Genomic DNA, 24,206 nt, shown 5'->3' on the forward strand with positions numbered 1-24,206 from the left:
CAAGTCCGCGCTTACACAAAGAATCAGTTCAGTATTTATGCATTATCATTATTGCGTGGCTAGAGCTTATTCAGGAAATCGATCAGTAGTAGAAACATAAGCAATGTCAAAAATCATGGCTCAACCTGCTGACCTCCTCGAACTCTTTGTCTCATCACTCATACCGTTATCTTGTCCTTTGATAGAACATTAAAACGTTGGTGACTCCTTCATCCCTGACCTTATCTTGTCTTACCCATACAGCCCTGGGTCATGAGGAGTTAATCTTATCAGAATTTACAGAGGTCAGGCATTTTGGAATAGCTTGACCTTCTCTGATCTTATTCATGCTTTAAGTTATGCGGAGTCAGCCTTATCAGGTCTTACAGGGGTCTGGCATATTGGAATAGCTTGGTCAGCTTTTCTTACATTGTACCAAGTAGTTGACCAATTTTCCCATCATGCCATTACTTAATTCGTACAACTTCACACGAGGATACCGAACAGAAACCCCAATATTTTATTTCACTTGTAAGACAGTGAGGAAAGGATACCTCGCCCAAGGAGTGATTCCATGCACACACATAGGGATTATGGTACATTGAAACAAACTTTATTATCAACACAGAGTTACTCTAGCTTTAACAAGAAAATAGTTTACAATTACCAGTTAAACAATGCTTAAGAGTGAAATGAAACACACCTATCTTTTATCGCCACTCAAGCAAAACCCATCTCGGCTCAGAATCCACTTTTAAATACAGTTAACCAAACCGGGAATACTTGCTGTAAAGAGATGTCATGGATAAACTGCTTTAAGAGAGAGGTCCTTCAGGAACCAGCTTGCAAATTCTTGCCTGTGTCAAACTACTGTTTAACTTCCCAGCATTTGGCAAAAAGCTGCTTGCCTGTTCACGTCCCCAATCTAAACTGAACTGAAACTCAGCACTTGGCCGCCTCAGCCCCTGGCTCCTCCCATTAATTACATCATCCTACTAAAGCTAAACACAATGTCTCTAATTATCTACTCCCCAGGGTACCTTCTTTAAATAAACAAAATTCCATTCGCCCAACTTTTATGATGCTTTAACTATCCCTTTTGTAGTCACAAAGCCTGGCTCTCTTTCAAACCAGAACTTTTAAACACATGACTGCAGCAGTCACACACTAACCCAGACTTTTGACCCTTAATGCACGAAATACATATCATACAATATATCTGAAATTCCTACATTCATCACAGTGAATCTACCTCAATAAAAAGTATTGTGCTCAGGAGAGGAGACAACGACTTCCAGTGGCAGCCATGAGCTGAGTGGTCACATGAAAGGTGGCTCTTGTCTAAGAACTTTGACTGCGGCCTTTTAACCCAACAAACAGGCACCAAAAGTATCTATAATCCCTCGCTTTAACCCTGCATCGACCGGGCTTACAAGCAGGATGGGAAAGAACCGCACAGCCAAAAAGCCAGTAGAGACGAGGGGAGGGAAACCTCAACCTCGGAGCAGGGAACCACACGGAAAGACACAGAACCGGTGAGGGTTGACCCCGCAGAGCTCCCAGCGCAGACCCAGGCGCTGAGGGACAAGTTGGCAAGTTTCATCAGCTCCCAGCTCCAGGGACAGAGGGAGGAGATGAGAAAAGACCTCCTGGCAGCGGGCGAGAGGGCAGTGGAAGCTGCTATGCCCCCATACAGGAGGCAATGGGCGATATGGAGCAGAGGCTAGAGGTTCATGAAAATACAACAGCGGAACCCGAAAAAGCTGCCACCGACCAAGGGGACTGGAAACCAAGGGAACCGGATGCCAGCACTCGACACCAAGTTAGCGAGCCTGGCCAGAATCGACAACCAGGAGAACATATCAGGTCGGCAGAATCTGATAATGGTGGGGCTGACTGAGGGAATGGAGGAGGGAAACCCCACAGGACGCTGATCCGCGAGGATGGCTTCGTCAAGTGAGGGAGGTGGATCGCGCCCACAGGTCACCTCGGCAGTGGCCCAGCGCTGAGGAACCGCCGCGGGCGATAATCGTGCAGCTGCACAGGTGTCAAGACAAAGAGCAGATTCTGAGGAGGGTGAAGAGTGCGAGGGGGAGTAAGTGGGACGGACATTCCATCCGCTTGTGCCAGGACATTGGTGTCAACCTGGCCAAGCACCGGGTAGAACTCAATGGTGCCAACTCCGCACTGTACAAAAGTGGGGTACGGTTTAACCCTGCAAAGCTATGCGTCACATATCAGTGTAAAGAACACTACTTTGACGCCCCGGAGGAAGCCAACAAATTTGTCCAGAAAAATGGACTGGGCAAACAATAATAGCAGGCAAAGGACAGGACACGACAGAAAGAGATCAAGAGTGGCAGGGGAAAACACAAACAGAGATGCGAAGAGAGCAGGATGGGGGGGGGGGGGGGTGAGGTAATCAAGGGTTAAATAGGGGAAACCGACTGTTGGGGGAGCTGCTACACTAGCAAACAGGCTGGTGTATGGGAGTACAGCGAAGGAGGAGGCCACTGTGCGTCTTTCTGGAGGGAGGGAGTGCCTGGCAAAGGGCAAGGTAAATCAGAGCTTCAGGGGAAACAAAGGGTGAAAAGGCGGGTGGGGCGGTCGGGGAGGTAGAACTAGGAGGGGGGGGCACAAGGGTAGGGGGAGTTCAGGGGGAGAAGCAGAGGCGGGTAGGGGGAGCGGGGAGGGGAGCGGGTAGAGTGTTGGTTGCAACAGGTCAGAGGTGACGATGGCGAAAATGAGGAAGTAGTCAGGGACCATCTTGAATTGCCCATGAACAAGGGCAGGCCCAGATGAACAGGGCCCGGCTCACAGGGCGAGTATGGTTAACCCCACAAGAGGCGGGGTGGTGGGGGATCCATGGAGAAGACACCAGAGTCGATCGTCCCTCTGGACACTGAGAAAGCCTTCGATCGTGTAGAATGGAGATACCTCAGGAGGAACCGTACGGGGATGCTCCTGTACAGCACTCCTGCAGCAAGAGTATGGACGAATGCCAGAGCTCCGCGTACTTTCAGCTGCACAGAGGATCGAAGCAGTGATGCTCACTTTCCCCGCTCCTGTTTGCACTGGCAATCGAACCACTAGCCATCGCCCTCAGATCGGCGGAGTGTTGGACAGGCATTCGAAGAGGGGCAGAGAGCTTAGAATATCACTCTCTGTGGAAGACCTGAGAGGATAGACGCCACATTTGGGACATGGCGGGAGGACATAGGTGCACTGAGAGTGAAGAACATGTATGTGGACAACAGACTGGTAATCCTGGGGAAACTCTCAGAGAGGCTCCAACTCCCCAAAGAGAGCAAGCTCAGGTACCTGCCACTGCTCAACTTTCTCCCCAAGGAGACAAAAACATTTGATAACTTTGTTGATGTTGTCCCGGTGTGGATTATTCTTGTTATTTCTGTAGTGTTCTGCAAAGTTTGGACGTTAAGTGCAAAATGTCGATAAAAATATGTTTTTTTTAAAAAAGGACATTGAAGAAACAGCAGCGCAGATGGACAGACGTGAATCGTGTTTGGAACCTGCAACTCGCCAGGAGAGAAATCTCAGGAGAAATGTGTATACACAGATTAGATCTTACTCCAGTGCTCGTTGCCGAGGACAGTCTGACCTTGTTTCCCAGCTCATTGGCGATGAGAGCCTGTTTTATGGATCGAACTCTGCCATCCATCATATCTGAGGGAGCCACAATATGACATCCTGAAACAAAAACAAACGTATATTCTAAGTCACACGCAATGAGGAACGTTCCCATCGGAGGGTAGACTCAAAGAGAGACTTATCCATCCTTAGACTAACTGTTCAAAAAAAACAGGGATATCGAGGCTGCCTTGGGCAATCAGAAAGGAATGCGTAGACAATTGGAGGATTAGATCTTTATCCGAGTTCAGACAATCGAATTAAAATGTTTTAACAACTGGGCTTCTTTGTCCAATGAGACACAAGTTGAGTTCACTGGTGCTCATTGTGAACGAGGAATTTGGGCAACAGATTTACTTCCATTGAGATCCATCCAATCTCATTACATTGATGACCTTCAGCCATCTGGGAATGATCCTTGCCTGGTTTCCAGTACATTCTCTTAGAATTCAACCTCAATCCCTCCTCCCTACAGGAGGCAGGCTCAGTTCCAAATGTCAAATGATGCGGTCTAAAGACATTTGTGATGTCCAGTCTTCATTAGAGAGGGGAGACCCTGGCCTCTGCTTGTCTGGGCTGGACAAGCAGACAAGTGTGACGTTAATCAGACGTCCACACAGAAATGGGATGTTTAGGTTGTGGTCATGTGAACACGTAAAGCTCTCAGTAGCTTTATGTTCCTTCACTCGTTTAACTACAAAACCCTTTCCCTTTGCTTGGGACGATATTTTTTATTTCTCTCAGAGGATCGGGAGTCTGTGGAATTCCCTTTCCCAGAAAGCAGTGGAGGCCGGGTCTGTCAAATCCCCACAATGCAGGAGGCCATTCGGTGCCAGAGGTTTGGAGAATGGAAACTTTCAAGATGGTTGTAAGGATGAAACCACTGGCCAGACAGTTTAACCTCACTGGGAAAGCTTTGAGAAACAATCATCTGGGCAAAATTACCCACTGGAGTGGAGTTCCCACCACCAGGAGCTGTTGGCCAATCAAACAGCCTCAATTGTCGCACCAATGTGTGAGCCTCCTGGCACCTGCCCTGCTTTGGTAAAATTCCAGCAGGGATACAGGGATAGGAATGGTCCCACTGGCATGAGGCCCAATTTTCAGTCAACCTCCACCCCCATCGGCCTGGAAGTGCGCCCCCAGAGGGTTGGAACAATTACGGTCCGTGTGGTCCTTGGAACGTATCATTCTTTCAAACCTTTTAGTCCCTCGTTACTGTAATTTTACTGATCGGTTTTGGTGAGTCCCTGTCCCCGATATGTTTCCTTCGAACGTCTGACATGCTGATGTCTCCCTCTACAGCAAAAATGACGTTAATTAATCTTTCAGTCGGTCGGCCATTTCCTTATTTTCATGGGCAATGTCTCAGCTACCAGATTTCAAGAGGCCCACATTATTCCTGAACACTTTTCCGCATGTAATTGTGAAAATATTATGTTGAGTTTGATATCCTTTGCAAGTTTCTTTACATGGCCCTATTTTGTAGCCCTTGCTATCTCCTTTGTCACCCTCTGCTATTCTCTGTTTCTTTCTCAGTTTACTGTGGGTAGTCTCTATCTCACTGCATTAATGTCAGACTTACCGAAATCTAGAATCTTGGTGATTTTTATTTCTTTCAAGTACACACTGAATCTAATCATGTTATGAAGGCTGGCAGACATCATCCGAGTTTCGAGGGACTGATGACAATTATTCTCATTATTAGATAAACGTTCACACACTGTTAGGCAGCTAACTAAATCTGACTTGTTAGTCAGTACTAAATCTAATATGGCATTTTCCGCTTGTTGGCTTTCGGTATATATTGATGTGGTGAATCAAATAATTCCTCATCCGGGAATTACACCAGCCACTGAAACAGCAAAAACAACGTGGCACATTCAGGAGGATCAAAATATCCTTCAGTCTTGTGCCTGCCGTACCTGTGCATTAGAATCAGGCACAGGGCTCTCCAATGTACTTAGATCTGGCAGCAGGCAGATAGGCTGAACATGGTCTCTACAATGGGACCATGTTTAATATCGTTCAGATAGGGAATTTTGATATGGTTGAAGTCAGCGTTTGGGCGACTGCTTGTGTTTTTCTGGTTTGGCATCGTTGTCAGTATCCAGCACAAAGTAAACGGCTGACTAGACTCAGGTAGAATCCCCTTTTGAACCAACTCAACATGAGCTTCATTCGCTCTCTGATGCCCGCCCTGCCAATTCCATTCCCCATGCCAGTCACTGGCTCTTTACATTCGCAGACAGGCTGAACTTTCACCCCCCCCCCCCTCGCCATGCACTTGGCCCATTTCATGTCCAGCAGACAGAGGTGAAGGGTCGTGTTTGATCACATTGTATTTGAATGATTGTTTTTATTTTGGTTGTGAATAGATTAACATCCGTGTGGTAGAGGAGGGATTTCCCGATTCCCCCATTCAATAGGAACGCAGGAGTCCAAACCGAGTGAAAGTAAGAACCAGTTTTATTTACAAACATTATATCTACACTCCCCAGTAAACCTCTGCCGGGTTCCCCTCTGGTCGGTGTCTTACTGGCCGACCTTATATACCCTAGGTAATTGAGATACCCCACCCCTAGCAGGGGAGCTCGTACTCCGCAAGGAGCACAGGGAAGGCAAGCATTCCTACCCCATAGACCCAGTGCGGGATATTATACCCCACACTCTAAACTTACCCTTCTTATAAAAGTATAAGGCAGCACGGTAGCATAGTGATTAGCACTCTTGCTTCACAGCTCCAGGGTCCCAGGTTCGATTCCCGGCTTGGGTCACTGTCTGTGCAGAGTCTGCACGTTCTCTGCGTGGGTTTCCTCCGGGTGCTCCGGTTTCCTCCCACAGACCAAAGATGTGTGGGTTCGGTGGATTGGCCATGCTAAATTGCCCTTAGTGTCCAGAAAGGTAGGTGGAGTTACTGGGTGCAGGGTTAGGGTGGAGGCATGGGCTTAAGTAGGGTGCTCTTTCCAAGGGCCGGTGCAGACTCGATGGGCCGAATGGCCTCCTTTTGCACTGTAAATTCTATAATTCATTGATTCTATAGCTGATGGAGAGCTTTCTGCCCCCAGTTTCTGCACTCACCTGCCTTGGCATAGGCCAGTGCCACCTCCATCAGTCTCTGGCAGCTCGCTTCAACGTTGACTGTCTCATCCTCCCGGAGTATTCCTAGAAAAAAAATACAGACATTACCCCCAAGTCCAGTGCCCATTTATTGGTTGTTACCCCCAGGTCCAATGCCCATTACCTGTTGTTACCCCCCAGGTCCAGTGCCCGTTATCTGTTGTTACCCCCTAGGTCTAGTGCCCATTACCTGTTGTTACCCCCTAGGTCCAGTGCCCATTACCTGTTGTTACCCCCTAGGTCCAGTGCCCATTATCTGTTCTTACCCCCCCAGATCCAGAGCCCATTACCTGTTGTTCCCTACCCCCCCCCCCCCCCCCCCCCCCCCCAAATAGGTCCAGTGCCCATTATCTGTTCTTACCCCCCCAGATCCAGAGCCCATTACCTGTTGTTCCCCCCCCCCCCCCCCCCCCCCAATAGTGCCCATTACCTGCCTGTTTCCCGTGGTGGCCAGTTGGAGCCTAGAATCTGCTTTCATAAGGGGTCCACAGAGGCCTTGTCAGGCAAAGTTGACAATTTAATCTGAGGTTTCATTAAAGAGCAGAAGGTGCAGGAGTTGCTCCTCTCGGTTTCAGAGGGAAACCTTCAGGCCACACACCCACTCCTCAACGCTGTACAACTGCAGCCACTCTCTGACCCACGCACATCTCCAACCTTCACCGCCAAGGAGGACAATGTTGCATAGAAACCCCACCAGCTTCATATTCCCTCCAAGCCCCTAACCATCCTGACTTGGAAACATATTGGCCATTCCTTCACTGTAACTGGGTCAAAATCCTGAAATTCCCTCCCTAACAGCACTATGGGTGTATCTACTCCTCAGGGAGCGCAGCAGTTAAAGAAGCAGCTCACCACAGCCCTCTCAAGGGCAATTAGAGATGGGTAATAAATCCCCTCACCACCCACCCCTCACCCTCTCATCCAACCTTCTGTCTCTGGACACTTGAAACATCCCATTTTATAAACTAGAAACTAGAGATGGGATGTAGGAGGGGCTTGTGGAGGGTGGGGGGGGGGGGGGGGGGGAGGGGTCAGCGCTACCGACAGTTTTAACCTTCCATGTTTGCTTACCACAGTGTCCATGGGAAGTGTATGGGCAGAGGCAGACATCGCAGGCAATTAGTAATGTTGGGAACGTCTTTCGCAGCTTTTTAATGGCCAGGATGGCTGGATTATCCTCCGAGTCTGCTCCAGACCCTCTCTCATCCTGTCAGAGAAAACACAGCCGTTTGAGACCAACTGTGAGCAAATCACTCGCTTCAATTGATTGCCCAGTGCCCTCAATCATTGTATTCCCAATTCAGCACAAAATTGCTGTTGAATTAAATGATCCATAAGACGTAGGAGAAGAAGGAGGCCGTTCGGCCCATCGAGTCTGCTCTGCCATTCAATGAGATCATGACTGATCTGATATAGGCCGACTCTACTTTCCCGCCTTATACCCCCTCATTCTCGATTCCCTTACTAATTAGAAACCTGTCTATCTCAGCCTTGAACACACTCAACAACCCGTCTCTACAACCCTCTGCTGTAAAGAATTCCACAGATTCACTACGGTCTGAGAGAAGAAATTCCTCTTCATCTCTGTCTTAAATGGGAAATCCCTTACTCTCATACTTTTTCTCACCCACACACACCCATACACAGCCGAGCTCCCTCTACATTGTCCTACAGAATCACTGAACTGTTACCCCACAGACGGAGGCCATTCGGCCCATCGTGTTTGCTCCGAATGAGCATTTCTCCGAACGAGCAACTCACCTGGTTCCATTCCCTCGCCTTCCCCCCATAACCCTGCACATTCTTCCTTTTCAGAAAACTGTCTCATTCCCTTTGGAATGCCTCGACTGAACCTGCCTCCACCACACTCAGCAATGTATTCCAGAACTTAACCATTCACTCCCTGAAAATGTTTTTCTCTCAATTCGCTTTTGCTTCTTTTGCAAATTACTTCAAACCTCTGCCCTCGCGTTCGTGAGCACAAACTATTCTATTCTGTCCAGCCCCTTCATGCTTTTGAACATCTCTATCAAATCCCAACTTAGCCTTCTTCGATCCAAGGAAAACAGTTCCATCCTCTCAAATCTATCCTCATAACTGAAATTTCTCATCCCTGGAACCATCCTTGTAAATCTCTTCTGGGTGGGCAGCACGGCGGCACAGTGGTTAGCACTGCTGCCTCACAGTGCCAGGGACCCTGATTTAATTCTGCCCTTGGGTCACTGTCTATGCGGAATCAGCACATTGGCTTCCGGTGGCGGCCATAGAGTGGGTGGTCGCATATTTGGCAGCTCCCGCTCGTGGTGGTCTTTCTGTGGCCTTTACGACGGTCTGCCGCAGGAATTTGTAGGAAAAAGGTGCAGAAGTGAGAGCAGAAGAGAGTGACCCCTAGTTTATGGAACTGTGGCCCAGAAGTGACCGGAAAAAAGCGAGCCTGTTGGTTGAGGCAAGTGAAGTGCGGACAACGCAGGCAGAGATGGCGGGTGTGCAGGGTCTGACCCTGCCGGCCCAGTGGTCGATGGACCAGTTGGTGAGCTTCCTGAATGAGAAGTTCACCCAACAGCGGAAGGAAAGTGCGGAGGACCCAGCCCGGTCGGTGGACTTGCTTAAGGCAGCACAGGGGGCAGCAGGATAGCATAGTGGTTAGCACAGTTGCTTCACAGCTCCAGGGTCCCAGGTTCGATTTCCAGCTAGGGGTGCTAGAGGAGAAATTTGGGTTACCTCCCGGGAATACTTTTAGGTACATGCAAGTGAGGGCGTTTGTGAGACGGCAGGTGAGGGAATTTCCACGGTGCTATGTCTTTTCGTCCGACGTCATTTCGTCCAACGACACTTCGTCCACGTCTTTTGGTCCAACGTCTTTTGGTTCTACGTCTTTTTGTCCGATGATTTTTTTCGTCAAAGACTTTTTGTGACTTGTTACGTTTTTTTGTCGGATGATTTTTTTTGTCAAAGACTTTTTGTAACTTGACTTTTTGTAACTTGCTTATTAGTACTCCACTCCACTCCCCACATTAACTTTTTGTAAATAGAAATCTTCTCTAATGCACATAGCAAGGTATAATATGCAATAAAGGATTTTACTTGCATTTTATCAATTTCTTGCATTTTAGCAATTAAATTCACTTGCTGTATTGTACTTGCATTTTATCAATTAAATGGTTTTATACGGAGTTAATTTGTAATTGGATAATTGGACAAAAAGACGTTGGACCAAAAGACGTGGACGAAGTGTCGTTGGACGAAGTGACGTCGGACGAAAAGACGCGACATGATTTCCGCTGCTCCCAGCACGAAGGATTCAGGACAAGGTGATTTTGGGCGTATGGGTAGGAGAAGGCAAGGTCTCGGTGATCTATCAGGAACTGCAGGAAGTGGAGGAGGCCTCAGTGGAGGAGTTAAAGGGCAAGTGGGAGGAGGAGGTCGGGGAGGAGCTCGATAAGGATCTGTGGGCTGATGCCCTCAGTAGGGTTAATTCCTCCTCCTCTTGCGCCACGCTCAGCCTAATACAGTTCAAAGTTGTTCATAGGGCGCATATGACGGGGGCGAGGATGAGTAGGTTTTTTGGGGTGGAGGACAGGTGTGGGAGGTGCTCGGGGAGCCCAGCAAATGACGCCCATATGTTCTGGACTTGCAAGGCGCTGGAGTAGTTCTGGAGGGGCTTTGTGAGGACTGTGTCCAAAGTGGTGAACACCCGGGTCAAGCCGAGCTGGGGGATAGCATTATTCTGGGTATCGGACGAGCCGGCAGTGCAGGAGCCGAAAGGGGCCGGTGTTCTGGCCTTTGCCTGGTAGCCCGGCGGAGGATCCTACTAATGTGGAGGGATGCGAAGCCCCCAAGCGTGGAAGCTTGGATTAACGATATGGCAGGGTTCATCAAGCTGGAAAGGATAAAGTTTGCCTTGCGAGGGTCTGTGCAGGGGTTCTCCAGGCGGCGGCAACCGTTCCTAAACTTTCCCGCGGAACGTTAGGTGGAGGTCAACAGCAGCAGCAACCCGGGGGGGGGGGGGGGGGGGGGGGGGGGGGGGGGGGGGCATGTTTACTGGCATGTTTATTTGTTAAATGGGGGTTATTGTATTTAGAGAACCTGCCTCTGGGGCCTCCGCATACCTCCTATCGATCTGTAGTATCTCTTTTACCAGCTGGTCCATCTCTGCCCTGTCCACCGTATCGAGATCAGCTCCCCTCTAACCACCGCCTTCAATGCCTCCCAGACCACCGCTGCTAAAATTTCCCCTGTGTCATTGACCTCCAGGTAATTCTGAATACATTTCCTCAACCGCCCGCACACCTCTTCGCCCGCTAAGAGTCCCATGCCTAACCTCCAGTGCGGGCGCTGATTACTGTCTTTACTAAGCTGTAGGTCAACCCAGGGCAGAGCATGGTCTGAGATTGTGATCGCCAAGTACCCCGTGTCCACCACCCCCGTCAGTAAAGCCCTGCTCAGAATGAAGAAATCGATCCGGGAGTACACTTTATGCACGTGTGAGTAGAGGAGAACTCCTTCACCCTTGGCTGCCCAAATCTCCATGGGTCCACCCCTGCATCTGCTCCATGAACCCTTTTAACTCCTTAGCCATTGGCACCTGCCCGTTTTTGAGCTTGACCGGTCTAAACCAGGGTCAATAACTGTATTGAAGTCCCCTCCCATGACCAGCTTATCCAAATCCAGGTCCGGTATCTTCCCCAACATCCTCTTTATAAACTCCACATCGTCCCAGTTTGGCGTGTATACATTTACCAATACCACCTGCACCCCCTCCAATTTCCCACTGACCATAATGTACCGGCTATCCGCATCTGAAACTATTCTACCTGCCTCAAACACCACTCACTTGTTGATCAGGGTCGTGACCCCTCTGGTCTTTTGAGTTCAGTCCCGAGTGGAAATCCTGTCCGCCCCAACCTTTCCTTAACCTAATCTGATTAGCTACTCTAAGGTGCGTCTCCTGCAGCATTACCACATCCGCCTTCAGTCCTCTCATTTGCGAACACACGTGCCCTCTTCACCGGCCCATTGAGCCTTCTGACATTCCAGGTGATCAGTCTAGTTGGGGCGCTCATCGACCCCCCCCCCCCCCTCGCCGATCAGTCATCCCCTCTCTTGGGCCAGTCACCAGCCCGCGTCTCCACCGGCCCACCCCCAGGCAGCCTCCCCCCCTCCCCCGATCTCCTCTCTGTCCCTCAGCAACAGTCCCTCCCTCGTCAGCAGAACATCCACCCACCCCAGTAACAGCACTAAATAAATCAACCCGTTGAACATCCCCCACTACGCTTCCGTAAGCTAGCCCGCCCAGCTAGCTTGGTAGCCCTCACCCCTGGCGCCAGACAATCTCCCACCTATTATCCCTTCCCCACCCCCACCCCACCCAGCTCATACATACATATTCAAATGAAAAACAATCCCAACACAATTGTCCGACAGAGATGGAAAAAAAACCCTAGTTGAACTGAAACAAAGGAAAAGGTCAAGCAAAAGATCCAGCATCTGAAAGCCTCCATCCCCCAACAGTGCAAATACAAACTTTTACCTCACTCAGCTCTGCAGCTGGTCCCAGATCCATACAGCAGGCATTACAAATAATGTCCGGGGAAAAAAAACAAGAAACAAAAAACTTTTTCTTTGCAAAATATAAACGCTACAGCCAAATTCCAAGTTCAAAGTTCTCAGTCCAACACCAGTCCTTTCCTTTTCACGAAGTCCAGCACTTCCTCTGGCGACTTGAAATAGGAATGTTGTTCCTCGTACGTGACCCAGAGGCGGGCCGGGTATAACAGCCCAAACTTCACCTTTTTCTTGAAAAGGGTCCGCCTGATCTGATTGAATCCCGCTCTTCTCCAGGCCACCTCCGCACGCAGGTCTTGATAGATCCGTAGGATGCTGTTGTCCCATTTGCAGCTCCGTGTCATTTGCAGCTCCGGGGGGGGGGGGGGGGGGGGGGGGGGGGGGGGGGGGGGGTCTCCCATTCACGGCATCCTCGCGAGTGCTCTGTGAGCCCTGTCCACCTCCAAGGGCCGGGAGAATGCCCAATCCCCAGCAGCTTCTCTAACATGGCCGCTATATATGCCCCAGCGTCCGCTCCTTCGGATCCCTCCGGGAGCCCAACGATCCTCAGGCTCTGCCGGCGGGACCTATTCTCTAGGTCCTCCACCTTCTCCAGGAGCCTTTTCTGCTGGTCTCTCAGCATCCCCACCTCCAACTCCACCACAGTTTGATGTTCCTCCTGCTCAGCCAGCGCCTTCTCCACCTTCTGGATCACCCGATCTTGGGCATCCAATCCACGTTCCTGCCGCGAAATTGCCTTTTAATCGGGTTCAAGCAGTCCTTGGCAAAGCCCTCCTGGATAACGTGCATCAACTGCTCCGACAGAGATGAGGGGTCGACAAGCCAGAGGTCCGATCCTCCGCCATACTTCTTCCCAGTGCAGCTTCAACCCAAGCCTTCACTGTCTTGCTGTTTCTGCCTTTACGAACACTTCTAGTCCTCCTCTCCATGCACCAATGTGGGAATTCAGTACACAATCGCCTCTGTCATCAATTTTTCAAGTTAAATCTGGTAGTTATGCTGTTTTTGATGCCTCCAGTTGCCCGTAGTAAATTACTTATGAATTATTTGTTGTAAAACACTTAAAAGAATGCATTGGTCTATGGAACAGCACTCAAATTATGTTTATTTAAGTTTTTATCGGGATGAAAGGTCTGTTGTCAGTGTTGTGACTGGGATCTTACTGTGTACCAATTGGCTACCACACAAACAGTGTTCTTTCTTTCTGGCTTCAGCAAGCTCTCAACAGGTCAAACTGTGATGTTAATAAAGAATTGCAGGTACACCGTACACAATGCAGTGTAAATCCGAGAGGTGCTTCCCCATCGCTACCTCAGCCTTAGTGGGTGGTTCTATAGAATCGTACCTTAGGGAGTTTGGCTGGAACTCCAAAGATCAACACGCAACCAAGGCCTTCATCCACAAGGGGTTTCAGCATCTCCTCCAGTTTATTGACACCGTACCTGGGAGACGAGCACACAGCGAAACTGAGAAAAATACCTTCTAGCACACCAGGCCCACACCCAACACACCAGCCCTCAAACAAAGTGGGAAATGGATACATAGAAACACAGAATTCCAGTTTAATCCCGGCCCAGGTCACTGTCTGTGTAGAGTTTGCACATTCTCCCTGTGTGTCTCACCCCCACAACCCAAAAGATGATGTGCAGGGTAGCTGAATTGGCCACTCAAAATTGCCCCTTAATTTGAAAAAAAGAATTGGTACACTAAATGTATAAAAATACGAAACCACAGAACCGAAGGAGGCCATGCAACCCATCGACTCTGCACCAACCCTCGGAAAGAGCACACTACCTAGGTTCGTTCCCCAAATCCACATAACATCTTTGGACTGTTGGAGGAAACCAGAGCATCCGAGGGAACCTTCATAGTCATGAGTAGAAAGTGCAAACTCCACACAGACAGTCACCCTAGGCCAGAATTGAACCCGGGTCCCTGGATCTGTGAGGTAGCAGTGCTAACCACTGTGCCGAACCATACTGGACAGCCATCCCACTTAAGGTGAAGGAACCTAGACATAATTAATATTAGTGAAACAGACGTCCGGTGGCTTTCGCGAGCAAGTCGCCGCATTGAGAGGAGTTCCCACTGGTGGCCACTGTTTGTGGCGCTTTTTGGGGTTTCCCCGTTTTTTCGCTCTCCCCTCCGATTTTCGTCGGCCTTTGGGGTGTCAAGCCCGGCCAGTTTAAGGACCGGCGAGGAACCCCGCGTGATTGTCGGGCAGTCGGAGCTGAGGCGTCGGAACCGGGGCGTGTGACATTTGGAGCAGCGGGGTAGAGCCAAACGGAGGGGAATTTTTTTATTAAACAAAAAAATGTTTTTTTTTTGAAGGAAAGTTTTTATTTAAAGAAAAAAGAAAAATAATAAGTCGTTAAAGAATGCAAAAAGCAGCGGTGAAGGGATGAAACACGGGTTTGCCGTCGAATGAGAGGACCCGCAAAAGCGCTGACAGGATGGCGGATGCCGGACTGCATGTTGGGGCCGCACTGCTTACGGTGGAGAAGATGACCGAGGTGATGGCTGTGGAGCTGGAAAAGCTGTTTGCGAGGCACATGGAGGCGTTGAGGAAGGAGATGGCGGTCGCATTGAAGTCATTATTGGAGGACGCAATCGTCCTGGTGCGGGCGTATGTAGCAAAAACATTGGCCGAGGTGAGAGAGCTGGGCGAGAAGATGAAGGAAGTGGAGGTGGCCGTGACGCAGCCCAGCGACCAGCTCACCTCGATGGCGAGGTCAACAGAGGACGCCGAGCAAAGCTCGAGGACTTGGAGGAGGCACAATCTGAGAATTGTGGGCTTGCCTGAAGGGACAGAGGGCTCGAGGCCAACAGAGTACTTCACTAAGATGCTGGTGGAGTTGATGGGCAGGGTGAGAACCCCTCCCGGTATGAGCTGGACCGAGCTCATCGGTCGTTAAGGCTGAAGCCCAAAGTAATGAACCGCCAAGAGCAGTAATTATCTGCTTCCATAAATACCGCATGAAGAAGAAGGTGTTAAGCTGGGCGAAGCAGAAGCGTGAGGTGCAGTGGAATGGTCCTAGAGTTCGGATTTACCAGCTCTTGACGGTGGAGTTGGCAAAGAGTCGAGCGGCGCTCGGCCGAGTGAAGGCGGCACTGTACGACAATTTGGTATGGTATACGCGAGAAGCTGAGGGTGACATATAATGCCAAAGATTTTTATTTTGAAACAGTGGAGGTGGCTGTAGCGTTCGTGAAGGCAGAAAGCTGTGGACAGACGTGAGGAGTGGAGCTGGGAGACTGTGGACTATGATTGGGGAGCTGGAAAGTGGATAAATGTTATAACTTTTGTTTCATTGACATGTATTGTAATTTACTTCACTTCACTTTGTTATAGAGTTCAAGTTATTGTTTGGGTTGATTGGCATTCTTTGTTGTGACGGTTATATGTTATTTACGTGAATTGTATGGGTTGGATTATTGTCTTTTCTTTGGGACTGGGTGGGAGGGGATGGTATGCCTTTGGTGGGGGGGGCGGCGCTAGCTAACTAACTAAAGTCAGCTAGTGAACCAAGTTGAGGTGAGAGGAGGGCTGTGGACATTGGAGTCTGGTTAGCACGTTTCGATGGGCCTACGAGGCGAACAAAGCCGGGGGGGGGCATGGGGCAGGGCCCGGTGTTATGATGATGGTGGATAAGAAGGGGGCGGGGTGAGAGAACCCCAGTTAGGATAGTCACGTGGAACGTGAGGGGGTTAGGAGGTGCAGTCAAGAGGTCAAGGGTGCTTGCGCATCTTATAAATTTGAAAGCTGATGTAGCAATGCTGCAGGAGACTCACTTGAGGGTGAAAGACGAGGTGAGACTTAATAAGGGCTGGGTTAGTCAGGTGTTTCACTCTGGATTTGACGGAATGGCTCGAAGTGTTGCGGTAATGGTCAGCAAAAGAGTATGGTTCCAGATGGAGAATGTGGTTGCAGATCAGGGGGGTAGATATTGTGATTGTGACAGGGGTGCTAGGGGGAGGCTAGTGGCGCATTTAAGTATATATGGTCCCAATTGGAACGATACGGGATTCGCAAAGAGGGTGTTTGGGGCCACTTGGCTTGGACACTGGGGGGGGGCCCTCCACTGGTGCAATATTTCTAGTTTAGTGGGGAGAGTGAAAGCTGATCTGGCAAGGTGGGATGGTCTCCCTCTGTCACTGGCAGGTCGGGTACAGGCGGTTAAAATGAATGTGTTGCCGCGATTCCTGTTTATTTTCCAATGCCTGCCAATTTTCCTGCCAAAGGTATTTTTTAGAGAGATTGAAACAATGATTACCTCGTTCATATGGGGAGGGAAGGTGGCCAAGTTAGAAAGGTGCTGCTTCTGTAGGCAGGCAGGGAGTTTGGGTCTCCCGATCTTGATGTATTATTACTGGGCGGCGAATGTGGAGAAGGTGCGGAGCTGGGTCAGAGGGACTGATTCCCAGTGGGTCAGGATGGAGGAGAGTTTGTGCAGGGGGTCGGGACTGAGGGCGCTAGCGACAACGCCGCTCCCGATGGCCCCGGGGAAATACTCAGGGAGTCCGGTAATAATAGCTTCATTGAGAATTTGGAGGCAGTTTCGCCAACACTTCGGGTTGGGTGCAGGGTCAAGGGAAATGCCGATTCGGGGGAAACCACAGATTTGAGCCAGAGAAGTGGGATGGAAATTTTTGGAAATGGGAGGAGAAGGGGATTAAAACACTGAAAGATTTGTTTCTTAGGGGTCAGTTTGCAGGATTGAAGGAGCTGGGAGTGAGGTATGGGCTGGAGCAGGAGGAAATGTTTAGATACATGCAGGTTCGAGATTTTGCCAGGAAGGAGATACCAAGCTTCCCGGAGGAACTGGCTTCCACATTGCTGAAGGAGGTGCTGACGACAAGGGGACTGGAGAAGGGGGTAGTGTCAGCGGTTTACGGAGCTATTTTGGAAGAGGAGAAGGTACCACTGGAAGGGATCAAAGCAAAGTGGGAGGAAGAGTTGGGAGAGGGTATGGAGGAGGGGTTCTGGTGTGAGGTCCTCCGGAGAGTGAACGCCTCCACCTCGTGCGCGAGGTGTTATATATATCCATATACATAGATACATAGCAGATAGGAGCAGGAGGAGGCCTTTTGGCCCTTCGAGCCTGCTCCGCCATTCATCACGATCATGGCTGATCATCCAACTCAATAGCCTAATCCTGCTTCCTCCCCATAGCCTTTGATCCCATTCTCCACAAGTGCTACATCCAGCCACCTCTTGAATATATTCAAAGTTTTAGCATCAACTACTTCCTGTGGTAATGAATTCCACAGGCTCACCATTTTTTGTGAGAAGAAATGTCTCCTTATCGCTGTCCAAAATGGTTTACCCTGAATCCTCAGGCTGTGGCCCCCTGGTTCTGGACACACCCATCATTGGTAACATATCTTCCCTGCATCTACCCTGTCTAGTCCTGTAAGAATTTTATAAGTCTCTCTGAGATCCCCCCTCATTCTTCTGAACTCCAGCGAGAACAATCCCAACCTAGTCAATCTCTCCTTATATGACAGTCCCGCCATCCCTGGAATAATTCTGGTAAACCTTCGCTGCACTCCCTCGAGAGCAAGAACATCCTTCCTCAGAGAAAGAGACCAAAACTGCACACAATACTCCCAAGTGTGGGCTCACCAAGGCCCTGTACAATTGCAGCAACACATCCCTGCTTCTATACTCAACACCTCTTGCAATGAAGGCCAACAAAGGCCTTCTTTACCGCCTGCTGCACCTGCATGCTTACCTTCAGCGAATGGTGCACAAGGACATCCAGGTCCCGCTGCACACTCCCCTCTCCCAATTTACAACCATTCAGGTAGTAATCTGCATTCCTGTTTTTGCTTCCAAAATTAATAACCTCACACTTCTCCAAATTATACTGCATCTGCCATTGATTTGCCCACTCGCCCAACCTGTCCAGATCTTGCTGTAGGATCCCTGCATCCTCGTCACAATTCACCCTCCCACCTAATTATGGTCATCTGCAAACTTTGAGATGTTACATTTTATTCCCTCATCCAAATCATTAATATATATTGTGAATAGCTGGGGTCCCAGCACCAATCCCTGTGGTACCCCACTGGTTACTGCCTGCCAATTTGAAAAAGGACCCATTAATCCTTAATGGGGCAGCACGGTAGCATGGTGGTTAGCATAAATGCTTCACAGCTCCAGGGTCCCAGGTTCGATTCCCGGCTGGGTCACTGTCTGTGCGGAGTCTGCATGTCCTCCCCGTGTGTGCGTGGGTTTCCTCCGGGTGCTCCGGTTTCCTCCCACAGTCCAAAGATGTGCGGGTTAGGTGGATTGGCCATGCTAAATTGCCCGTAGTGTCCTAAAAAGTAAGGTTAGGGGGAGGTTGTTGGGTTACGGGTATAGGGTGGATACGTGGGTTTGAGTAGGGTGATCATTGCTCGGCACAACATCGTGGGCCGAAGGGCCTGTTCTGTGCTGTACTGTTCTATGTTCTATGTTCTAATCCCTACTCTTTGTTTCCTCTCTGCCAACCAGTTTTCTATCCACCTCAATACATTTCCCCCAATCTCATGCACTTTAGTTTTGCACAATAATCTCTTATGCTGGACTTTGTCAAACGCCTTCTGAAAGTCCAAATATACCACATCGACTGGCTCCCCCTTATCGACTGTACTGGTTATCTCTTCAAAGAGGTTGGGGCTGATATAGCTAAAGGTGGGATACAGAGCACACCTCACAAGGGCGAGGATTAGCTGGCTTTTTGAAGGAGTAGAAGATGCGTGTGAACATTGCTGGGCGGGGGGAGGTCATATCACGTTCACATGTTTTGGTCCTGTCCAAAGCTGGAGGATTACTGGAAGGAGGTTTTTAGGGTCATCTCTAAAGTGATGCATGTGAAACTGGACCCGGGCCCTCGGGAGGCCATATTCGGGGTGTCGGACCAGCCGGGGTTGGAAACAGGTACGGAGGCAGATGTTGTAGCCTTCGCCTCGTTGATTGCCCGAAGGCAGATCCTGTTGGGATGGAGAGCAGCCACTCCACCCAGTGCTCTGGTGTGGTGGGGGGACCTGTTGGAATTCTTGACTCTTGAGAAGGTTAAGTTTGAACTGAGGGGAGGATGGAGGGGTTCTACAATTCGTGGGGGTTATTCATTATGCGCTTTCAAGAACTGGATAACATCGAACATTAGTTGGGGGGGGAGGGGGACTGTCTGTGTTAATGGTGACTAGGGGTGATTCCTGATTCCTTCTTGTTAACATGCGGACCAATGTTTGGGGGTTTGCTGGGAGGATGGGATCATTGTTGTTGATATGGGGATTGGCATTATATTCGTTACTGGTTATTGTTTATTGTTGGTAGGCGCAAATTTGGGAGAAAATGTGAAAAAGGAGGAGAATAAAAATATTTTGAAAAAAAAAATTAGTAAAACCAAACTATGAGAGAAATAAATGGGATTAAAAGCTGAAAAATTCCTTGGGCTTGATGATCTAAATCCACGGATTCTGTGGAGTGAATGCACCGTTTGTAATCCGCCCAAACTCCTGGGTTTCTGGAATGGTCCCAGTGCATTGGAAGGTAGCAAATGTACCACATTTCAAAAGGGAAACCAGCGAACTAAAGGCCAGTTCACCAAAGGCTGGAATTCATCTAGTTTTATTCATTCATGGGACGTGGGTGCCACCGGCTGGGCCAGAGCATTTATTGCCAATCGCTAATTCCCCTTGAACAGAGTGGAAAGTTCAGCCATTTCAGAGGGTATTTAACAGTGAACCACATTGCTGTGGGTTTAGAGTTACATGTCGTCCAGACCAGGTCAAGATGGCAGATTAGAGTTTAGAAGTTTAGAAGGGTCAGAGGCAACTTGATCGAAACACAAGATCCTGAGGGGTATTGACAGGGTGAATGTGGAGAGGATGGTTCCTCTTGTGAAAGAATCTAGAACTCGGGGATCACTGTTTAAGCTGGGATTCTCCAACCGCCGTTTTTCAGCGCTGGTAGGATTTCCGCCACGCCGGTCGGGAGCCGTTGACAGCGGTAATCCTCCGGGACCCGATGGGCCGAATGGCCGACGGGTTTGGCCCAGTCCCGTCAACGTGGATGGGGAGGGGGGGGGGGGGGGAGATCCAACCCCGGGGTGAGGCCCCCACGGTGGCCTGGCCCGCAATTGGGGCCTACCGATTGGCGGGCGGGCTGGTTCCGTAGGGGCCTACTTTACGCCGCGCCGGACCCATGTAGAGCTCCTCCATATTGCCCGGGGGCCGGCGCGGAGAATGGAACCCCCGCGCATACACAGAAATACACCGGCCGAGATCACGCCGGCCGTTCCGCGCATGCGCAGACTCGCGTGGGCCATGCCCCGCTGGCTGGAGCTGCGGGGACCAGTCTGGCGGCAACCTAGCCCCCTAGAAAGGTGAGAAATGCTCACTTTCGGGGGCCATTGACTCCGGAGTCGTTGCCACCGATTTTCCCGCTGGCGTGGGGACATAGCCCCATTTTTAGAGAATCCCTCCCAAGGGGTGACTCATTTAAGATAGAACATAGGACAGTACAGCACAGAACAGGCCCTTCGGCCCTCGATGTCGTGCCGGGCAATGATCACCCCACTCAAACCCACGTATCCACCCTATACCCCCCCCCCCTTAACCTAACCTTTTTTTTAGGGCACTACGGGCAATTTAGCATGGCCAATCCACCTAACCCGCACATCTTTGGACTGTGGGAGGAAACCGGAGCACCCGGAGGAAATCCACGCACACACGGGGAGGACGTGCAGACTCCGCACAGACAGTGACTCATGCCGGGAATCGAACCTGGGACCCTGGAGCTGTGAAGCATTCATGCTAACCACCATACTACCGTGCCGCCCACCTTTCTTTTCGAAGAGCCGGTGCAGACTCGATGGGCCGAATGGCCTCCTTCTGCACTGTAGTTTCTATGATTCTCTCAAAATTGATTTAGGTTACTGAACTACCCAGAAATGGAGATGAAAAGAATTTCTTTCTTTCAGAGGATTGTGAGTCTCTGGAACTCTGTTCCTCAAAAGGGAGTGGAAGCAGAACCTTTGAATATTTTAAGGTAAGGGTGGATAGATTCTTGATAAACAAAGGGGTGACAGGTTTGCTGCACCAGAATATTCAATTGGCTATGAGCTGCGAGGTTGCGGCAATGGGTTCAGGTTGGTATTGTATTTTTTGTAATATAAATTTAGAGTACCCAATTATTTTTTTCTAATTAAGGGGCAATTTAGCGCGGCCAATCCACCTACCCTGCACATCTTTGGGTTGTGGGGGTGAGACCCACACAGACATGGGGAGAATATGCAAACTCCACACGGACAGTGACCCAGGACTAGGATCCTAACAGGGTCCTCGGCGCCGTGAGGCCGCAGTGAGGTTGATATTGAAAGCTTGTCACTAAAAGGGGCAGGTTGTTACTCAAACACTTCACTTTTACCCTTCTGGCCAGACTTTCCCCAGGAGAGGAAGGTGGAGTTCCCCAGGAATAGCAAGGGAGAGGAGTTTACCTGGGATATTGAGGGGGGGCTAACACTAACAGGAATAGAGGGAGGGGGGGGGGGGGGGGGGGAGGGGGGGGAATCATCCAGCTCTGTGCAAAGAACAATTGAAATATTGAAACTATTTCACCGTAAGTTTCAATCTCTCACGGTAGCACAGCGGTTAGCACAGTTGCTTCACAGCTCCACCGTCCCAGGTTTGATTCCCGGCTTGGGTCACTGTCTGTGCGGAGGCTGCACATTCTCCCCGTGTGTGCGTGGGTTACCTCTGGGTGCTCCGGTTTCCTCCCACAGTCCAAAGATGTGCAGTTAAGGTGGATTGGCCATGATAAATTGCCCTTAGTGTCCAAAATGGTGAGGTGGGAAGATCTTACGAGGAAAGGTTGAGGGACATGAGGTTGTTTTCGTTAGAGAGAAGAAGGTTAAGAGGTGACTTAATTGAGGCATACAAGATGATCAGAGGATTAGATAGGGGGACAGTGAGAGCCTTTTTCCTCGGATGGTGATTTCCAGCACGAGGGGACATAGCTTTAAATTGAGGGGAGATAGATATAGGGCAGATAGATCAGAGGTAGGTTCTTTACTCAGAGTAGTAAGGGCGTGGAATGCCCTGCCTGCAACAGTAGTGGACTCGCCAACAGTAAGGGCATTTAAATGGTCACTGGATAAACATATGGATGATAAGGGAAGTGTAGATGGGCTTTAGAGGGGTTTCACAGGTCAGCGCAACATCGAGGGCCAAAGGGCCTGTTCTGCGCTGTATTGTTTTATGTTCTATGTGGGGTTACAGGGATAAAGTGGAGGCATGGACTTGGGTGCTCTTTCGAAGAGCCGGTGCAGACTCGAATGGCCGAATGGCCTCCTTCTGCACTGTAGTTTCTATGATTCTCTCAAAATTGATTTAGGTTACTGAACTACCCAGAAATAGCCCAAAACTGGAACTAGAATTATTGAAATTGAAAACCGCTTATTGTCACGAGTAGGCTTCAATGAAGTTACTGTGAAAAGCCCCTAGTCGCCACATTCCGGCGCCTGTCCGGGGAGGCTGGTACGGGAATCGAACCGTGCTGCTGGCCTGCCTTGGTCTGCTTTAAAAGCCAGCGATTTAGCCCAGCGAGAAAGGCGCAAGATCACAGTGAACACAATCCCTCTCAATCTGCATCTTGGCCACACATCACTTTACCCCAGCTTGGGGTGGGCAGGGTGTACTGCCAGATCACATTGCTATCAGGAAACATCAGTGTCACATCAGAAGCAATTAATGCAAACAATCTAGTTCTGGAGATCAGGATAAGGCTCCCCAGCCGCGTGGTTACGGTGACTGAGAGGAATGAAGCTCTGCTTTCTGACAGGCCACATCTATCTGCAGCCAGCAGCATCCACACGAGTGCGGGAGCCTCCAGTGTGAAGGTATATCAACTGGCATACAGGGACAGCAGCTGGGACAGCTTCATACACCCTGCTGCTTGATTGATCCAACGAATGTTAGTACACCATGAGCCCCCAATCCCGACAGGTTTTCACAAGCTCACTGAGCAGTAATACATCAAATACAAGAATAAGCAGCAGACCACTTTCAGAGTAAAAACAGGCAAATCCCATTGCTCCCTGACTCATGCCAAAGTTGCACACAGCTCACCAAACTCCGAGATATCAAACATCAATCAAAATGCCTCGTGGAATGTTAATTTTCATATCTCAAGGACTGGAATATAAAGGGGAGGATGTTATGCCACAGCTACACACACAGCTTCTGCATTGTAAATTCTATGAAATCTATGAAATCCAAATCCCTGGTTATACCACATTTGGAGCGGCAGTGAGAAAGTTATGAGATAAGTGAACGCGGGGAGGCCCGGGGGGGCAAGGTGAGAAAAATATCAGCCATGAACTGAATGGTGGAGCAGACTCGATGGGCCGAGTGGCCTAATTCTGCTTCTATGTCTTACGGTCTAAGGTGGGGGAGAGGCGCAGGGGTGAATGTGAGGAGAGGGTGTGACGGGAGGGTTAGCAAGATTTATTCCCTGTGTTCCAAGACGTTTTCCAGGAATCAGGCGCAGATAGTTAATTACCAAATGTCAGGATCCTTTGCTCTGACAGGCCTGGTTCAGAAAAAAACCCTCCCTGGATAGCTGAGGTCCAACATCCCAAGATCTCCTCCAGATTATATACTGTACTAAAGAAATTTCCATCTTTTGAATTGGAAACTGTTGAAAGAGTTAGCGAGGAACAAATAGTGACTCGTCACCTTGTGGAAAGATGTTAATTTAGCAACAATCCCCAAGACAAGTTTTTTAAAACTGCAGTTTCCCTTCATATAATTTTCAGGGGAACATCTTTAATCTTCGACGCTCTGAAGAAACATCATTCCATTCATCAAGGCTTCTGCCATCTGGGCTGTTGAGATCACCAACC

At 49.6% G+C, this 24,206-nt stretch overlaps 1 protein-coding gene across 1 annotated transcript in view; it reads right to left on the minus strand.

The window, feature by feature from the left end:
- The window catches only part of alad (aminolevulinate dehydratase), a 77,984-nt gene that overhangs the window by 42,427 nt on the left and 11,351 nt on the right, over positions 1 to 24,206 (minus strand). The window contains exons 4-7 of the mRNA XM_038782232.1: positions 13,658 to 13,754; positions 7,819 to 7,954; positions 6,709 to 6,792; positions 3,599 to 3,687 (exon numbers count right to left, since the gene is read on the minus strand). Of these exons, the coding sequence (XP_038638160.1) occupies positions 3,599 to 3,687; positions 6,709 to 6,792; positions 7,819 to 7,954; positions 13,658 to 13,754 (406 nt within the window). The remainder of the gene's footprint in view (positions 1 to 3,598; positions 3,688 to 6,708; positions 6,793 to 7,818; positions 7,955 to 13,657; positions 13,755 to 24,206) is intronic.

Source organism: Scyliorhinus canicula, chromosome 21 (assembly GCF_902713615.1).
Source record: "Scyliorhinus canicula chromosome 21, sScyCan1.1, whole genome shotgun sequence".
Taxonomy (NCBI): Eukaryota; Metazoa; Chordata; class Chondrichthyes; order Carcharhiniformes; family Scyliorhinidae; genus Scyliorhinus; species Scyliorhinus canicula.